The sequence below is a fragment of the Egretta garzetta genome, unplaced genomic scaffold, assembly GCF_000687185.1.
Source record: "Egretta garzetta isolate BGI_Z169 unplaced genomic scaffold, ASM68718v1 scaffold26, whole genome shotgun sequence".
Classification (NCBI taxonomy): domain Eukaryota; kingdom Metazoa; phylum Chordata; class Aves; order Pelecaniformes; family Ardeidae; genus Egretta; species Egretta garzetta.
This window is the reverse complement of record NW_009260070.1, coordinates 757,501-762,760: the sequence shown is the minus strand read 5'-3', so window position 1 is coordinate 762,760 and position 5,260 is coordinate 757,501. Positions and strand designations below refer to the sequence as shown.

General features: G+C 53.6%; 1 protein-coding gene across 1 annotated transcript in view; it reads right to left on the bottom strand.

The window, feature by feature from the left end:
• Positions 1 to 2,495, bottom strand: part of COL23A1 (collagen type XXIII alpha 1 chain) — a 184,213-nt gene extending 181,718 nt beyond the window's left edge. Inside the window, exon 1 of the mRNA XM_035896703.1 lies at positions 2,357 to 2,495. Within this exon, the coding sequence (XP_035752596.1) occupies positions 2,357 to 2,495 (139 nt within the window). The remainder of the gene's footprint in view (positions 1 to 2,356) is intronic.
• Between the last annotated feature and the right edge of the window lie 2,765 nt (positions 2,496 to 5,260).

The window sequence follows — 5,260 nt, the reverse complement described above, 5'->3', positions numbered from 1 at the left end:
TTGGGATTTATTTTTTTGGGGGGTGGTGGTGGTGTTTTGGTTTGGGGTTGGTTTATTTGGTTGGGGTCTTTTTACAACCACTAATTTAGGGCTTTGCCATACACAAAATCACTTGAGCCTTATTTAACTTCTAAACGGATCACAGTCATCGTGTCCCTGACTGCTTTTAACGCACAGCAAGTCATGGTTATCAAAGCGATCCCCGAAAACCAGCACCCCAACAGAACCCCAGGTGGACTCGCTTCAAGGGAAAACAGGGCTTGTTTGAAACGAGCTCCGAGCAGCTCCCGCTGCTGCCCAGGGAGCGAGGCCCCCCCTTCCCAAAGAGGTACAGCGGGAGGTACCGCACCATCCACAGCTCCTCGGTGGGCTCGCTTTAAATCCAGTATTAAGAAAGAACTCTTCTTAAGCTTAACGGGGTTTCTGGAGGAGCCCAGGGGTGTGGGATACCCACTGGCCCCCGCTGCCCTGGGGAAGCTGGAGCGGGGCTGCAGCCAGGGCTGCCCACCCTGGCCGTGCTCCCACCTCCCCCTGCCCGCGGGCAGGGCTGGCAGGGTCTCCCCATCTCCCCATCCCCTCCAGGCAGGGGATTTTTCTCTTCCCCAGGGGCTGCTTTTTTGGTGCATGGAGGGGAACTGAGGCTTGGCTGTTACACAGCCTGGCGTAGCTCTGCAGCAAATGTCGGCAACGGCCACAGGCTCTCGGGATGTTTCTGGGCCAAGCTCTTTAACTACAAACCAGAAGGCAATTCAGCCTTCTTCAGAAGAAAGAGGGAAAAAAAAGCAGCACACATAAGTGTTCCTTTGACTTGCTCAAGAATAGCTGAAAGGCTTCACAACAGCTCAGCAGAGCATCCTCGCCGTAGCAGAGTGCTCAGCTCCCCAAAGGTGGTAGCCAGGAGCAGCCACCGACGCCACCACATCTCCTGCCCACCAGGACAGCACTTCTTCCTCTGGCCCACAAATTACTCTGAGGTTCGTTACTAATGACTGTAACCAGCACGTGGGAAAACCTTCCCCCTCCTCTCCCCCCGGCCCCATCTCTCAAATGCAGCGACCCGGAACGGAATTGGGACTTTCCTGGCGACAAAGGAGCCTCTTCAATCCCAATTGCTTTTTGCAGAGCAAAGGAAAAGCCTCTTGACCACTTAAGCTCAGCAGCAGTGCCCGGTTGCGCTGGCGGGAGCAAGATGCAGCCCGCAGAGCCCCGTGAGGCTGACGGACTCGCCTGGCTCTGCGCATCCAAAGGGAGAAAATGGGATTTGACCTCCGGCGTCCGAAGAGCTGCAGACAAGGCTGGTTTGTGTCTCGGCTGACGGGCTTTGGTTATCAGGCAGCGGGGCGCCCAGGACGCCCGCAGGAGCCTTCCGCTAGAAACCCAGCCAGCACAACTGCGGCGGCACAGTTAGCAGCATCGTTACTGAGATATTCCCGAGGTTATTACACTCATCTTATGGAGAAAAAGCCCATCTCTTCTGCCCTGTGAGCACGGACTAACGCTGTGTGCTGGCAGGATTCATCTCCGTGATGTCAGGAAAATCTGAGACTGCCCCATTGCCTGTTACGCCTCTCCATGTAGCATTCAAGGCTTGTGGCTTTTTTTCCCCCTTTAAAACCAGAATTGACCTATCTGCTGCTTGCAAGGCTTCGGACCACGTGCCTCTGCATCCCCCCCATCAAAGCACTGCACAGCTTTCACCCATCTTTTGCTACTTCTGTGAAAAGAAAAGGCTTGACGTGCCTCAGCCCCGCGCCATTCACGCCGCTCGGTGCCACAGCGGAGAGTTTCTGTAACGGAGATGCCTTTACAAACCGATCGAAGTTGTTTATTGTTTCCAAGGCGCATGCACTTCCACAGCAGAACAGGAAGTTTTGGCAGTTTAAGAAGTTCATTAGACTCTGGGAGGAAATTTAAACAATCAGCGACAGCTTTCATAGAGCAAGGCGGCGCTGGCGAAGCCGCTACCCTCCTAACAGCAGAGAGGCTGCAGCTTTTAATTATCACACTTGCATTAAGCCCCAGTGATTTTGTTACTGCTTCTAAATTGCTTTGGCCCAACACCCAGGGCTCACAACCGAGTAAAGCTCTTTGCTCTTTTATTCTTATAGCCAAACATTGCTTTTGTCCAAACCTCAAACTCCTTTATCTGTAAACAGGCCAAAGCAAGGCAATGGGAGAAGTTAACAGTCTCGAGCACAAGAGAGCGCTTCAGCTTGGAAAACCCCACTTCTTAGCGCGTTTTCCTTGATAGGGAGGATACGTAAAATAGGAGAGGAGGAGCTCAGTGGCGTCGGTCCAGCGAGCGGGCGGCTGCCGGGCGGTCTGGCGTCGGCCGTGCCGGAACGTTTGCACCTACCTGGGGGGCACATGCAGTCTGACGGAGCCTCTCTCGCCGTCCGCAGCTTTGCTAGTCCTTCACCCAGCTTCTGTTTGGAGGAGGAATAAAAATAGCCATTTAGAGAGTGCATCGTACCCAAACGCGGGCTCGCGGGCATGCCGACAGCCAAACCATCCAGCATGCTTCCTTCCAGTGAGAGGGAATGGTGTCACCCTGTCATGTTCAGCCTCCCTGGCTCATATCTCGTGCCGTAGGTACCGTAGCAGCACACAAAACATTAAATGTTTCTTAGCAAGCGGCCAGTCTACAGCCCTCGCCCGGGGCAAGCAAAGGCTCCTCCTGCTCGTGCCAGAGGTCACTCGTGCCCAGCACCGAGGGCTGGATTCACCCTGAGCCGCTGCTCCAAGTCCCGTGTTCAGCTGCCAGCACGGCCCCAGTGCGTCCGGTGGCAGGACAGTGCTGGGGGACAGAGCCCCCCTGCTCCGCCCGGCAGCGGGCAACCACCCCGGGAAAGCCCCACTGCAACCGTCCCCAAAGCTGCTTCCAAGCACCCTGGAGGTTACATGGCAGGGTGGTATTTGCACAACAAATGTGACCTGATTTGGCCAATTTTTTACTTAAAATTCACGCTAGGTGGAGTATTACAGGTTCTTTAGGAGAGGGATGAGAAGATGAAGGACAGCGGGGTGGGCACTGCCAGCGACACTGGGGTGCTCGCCCACCCCCCAGGTCCACCAAAAGCCCGGTGTTTCCATCTCCAAGGTGAAAAACTCATCAGTGGGACTACTAGAACATGGAAAACTGCACAAAACCAAAGCAACGTCTACGTGGCATATTGCAGGCAGATGCGAGCGCACTCTGCCTGCTCTCTAAGCCAGCCAAGATGTTCGTGCCTGCATTTAGGACACTGCCAAGCCCCGGTTAATAAGCCCTGATGACAGGTAAGCTACATCAGCTCAGGCACAGCACTCTGAGGCTGGGGCAGCCCAGCAAGGCTGGGAACATTTCGCCTTCACCCGCTGTCGTTGCGCTCTCAGTCCTCCAGCAATGCCCGCTCTCACCTAAAGCATTCACCGAGAGAGACACAATAATCCAGCAGCTGGAGTCCCCACGTTACAAAGAGGGAAAATTCAAAGCACTTACTGAACTCAGGGTGTTCAGACTTGAGTCTTGCACAGCTGATGACCCAGGCTGCGTTCAAATATTTGAAACCTGCGGACTATTCAGGAATTAGGCTACCTGCGAATTAGGTTCGTTTCCTTTTATTCTGGGGATTAAGCAGTTTTATCTGTGGTTGAAATCCCATGCATTCCTTTCTAGCCACTCGGATGCGATGCCAAGAGGCCCCGAAAGCATCGGCAGGGTTTCATAGCACCTGGCAGAGAAGGTGTCCTCGGGGAGGTGTAAATAGCAGAACGACCCAGCTACCCGCGGCGGCACACACGCTTTCCTTGAGAAAAAGGGGCAAGAAAGGATCTGAAGGGACTGCTCTGACAGCCACTTGCAGTCTTAAATATTACAGAGCCACTCCATTTTTATGTTTATTTTACAGTAATTTGGATAATGAAGACGCTTGAGGAAACGCAAATAAGCTCTTCCATCCCTTCAGTGCAGCAGGCATCCAGCCCTGAATCCTGGGGCGACGCCTCTGTCCTGCCATTGAATTGTTCGTGTCATGAAACTGATGGATCCGGACACTCTCTGCCCACCCGGACAATAAATCCTTTGTGAACAAAAGGGTCTGGCTTTGTTTACAACAACTGGATGCTCCTCTAATCCTCCCGTTAACGTTTTCCCTTCCGTGCGAAAACAACGCGCTTCGAATTGGGGCTTTGGACACGGGGCGAGTGGAGGTGCCGCCGCGCTCGGGCCGCGCTGCCGGGCGGGTTTGGGGGGGCAGCAGAGCAGGGCCCCGCAGCACCGCCCGCGACAGAACAGCCCAGGCAAGGGCCAGGTCCCGCCACGTTAAAAATCAGCAACTTCTCCGAGTTAGACGGGTGCCTGTCACAGGGACAGAGACGAAATCCTCGTCGTCCAAATTGGCTTTCATTGCCTTAACCACACGCTCACCCTGCCTTTACTATTTCCTATCCCCTTTTCTTGCCAAACATTTAAACAACGCTAAAAGGAGCAGAGACAGCACGGTGGTATTTGCTGCTCTTTAAAAGCAGCTCTGCCATAAATTCCAGCAGCAAGCCCCTGGACTGGCACACGGAGTAATGCTTTCTGGGCAGCGACAGCGAACAAAGCGCGCCGGGTCACGCACAGAGGGCGTACGGAGCTTTGGTTCCACTTCTGAAATATTGTGGTGAACTTCAAAGGAGGACCAGCGCAGGATTTAACAAAAAAACCCTGACCCCAGGCACCAGCTGATGTTCATGATGACGGAAATATTCGCTCGCTCTCCAGAAACTCTCAAGCACAGAAAGGACAGAAAGTCGCCCGGCGAGCGAGCCGTCTCATGCGAGGGAGAGGAGTTTGGTCAGGAGACAGACGCTGCCTGAAACGTCGACGTAAATGAGTACGTTCGTGTCAAACGACTATTAATAGATAGCACAATCGCGACCACGCATTCCCCGAGTCTGTTACTCGGGTCACGATTTGCCTGCAGTGTTCACAGAAGTTTGGTCACACTAAATGTTTCAACAAGCTCACTCTTGCATTAGAAGCCCAATTATGTGGTTTTGCTTTATTTTCCCCTGCACAATCTCCGTCGGAGCGTTCCCAGGACAAAACAAGCTTTCCGCACTTCACTAAATCGCAGCAAGAGGTTGCACATGATCCTAGGCAGTGCCACAGAAACCATTCCCATTGCTGAACACATTTATTGGAGTAATTGGAATAGAACCACTGCCACGACTGGCAGGCTAATCCCTGCCTGGAGAAAAGACCTTAACTGGATTTTGTGATGCCGCCTCGCAG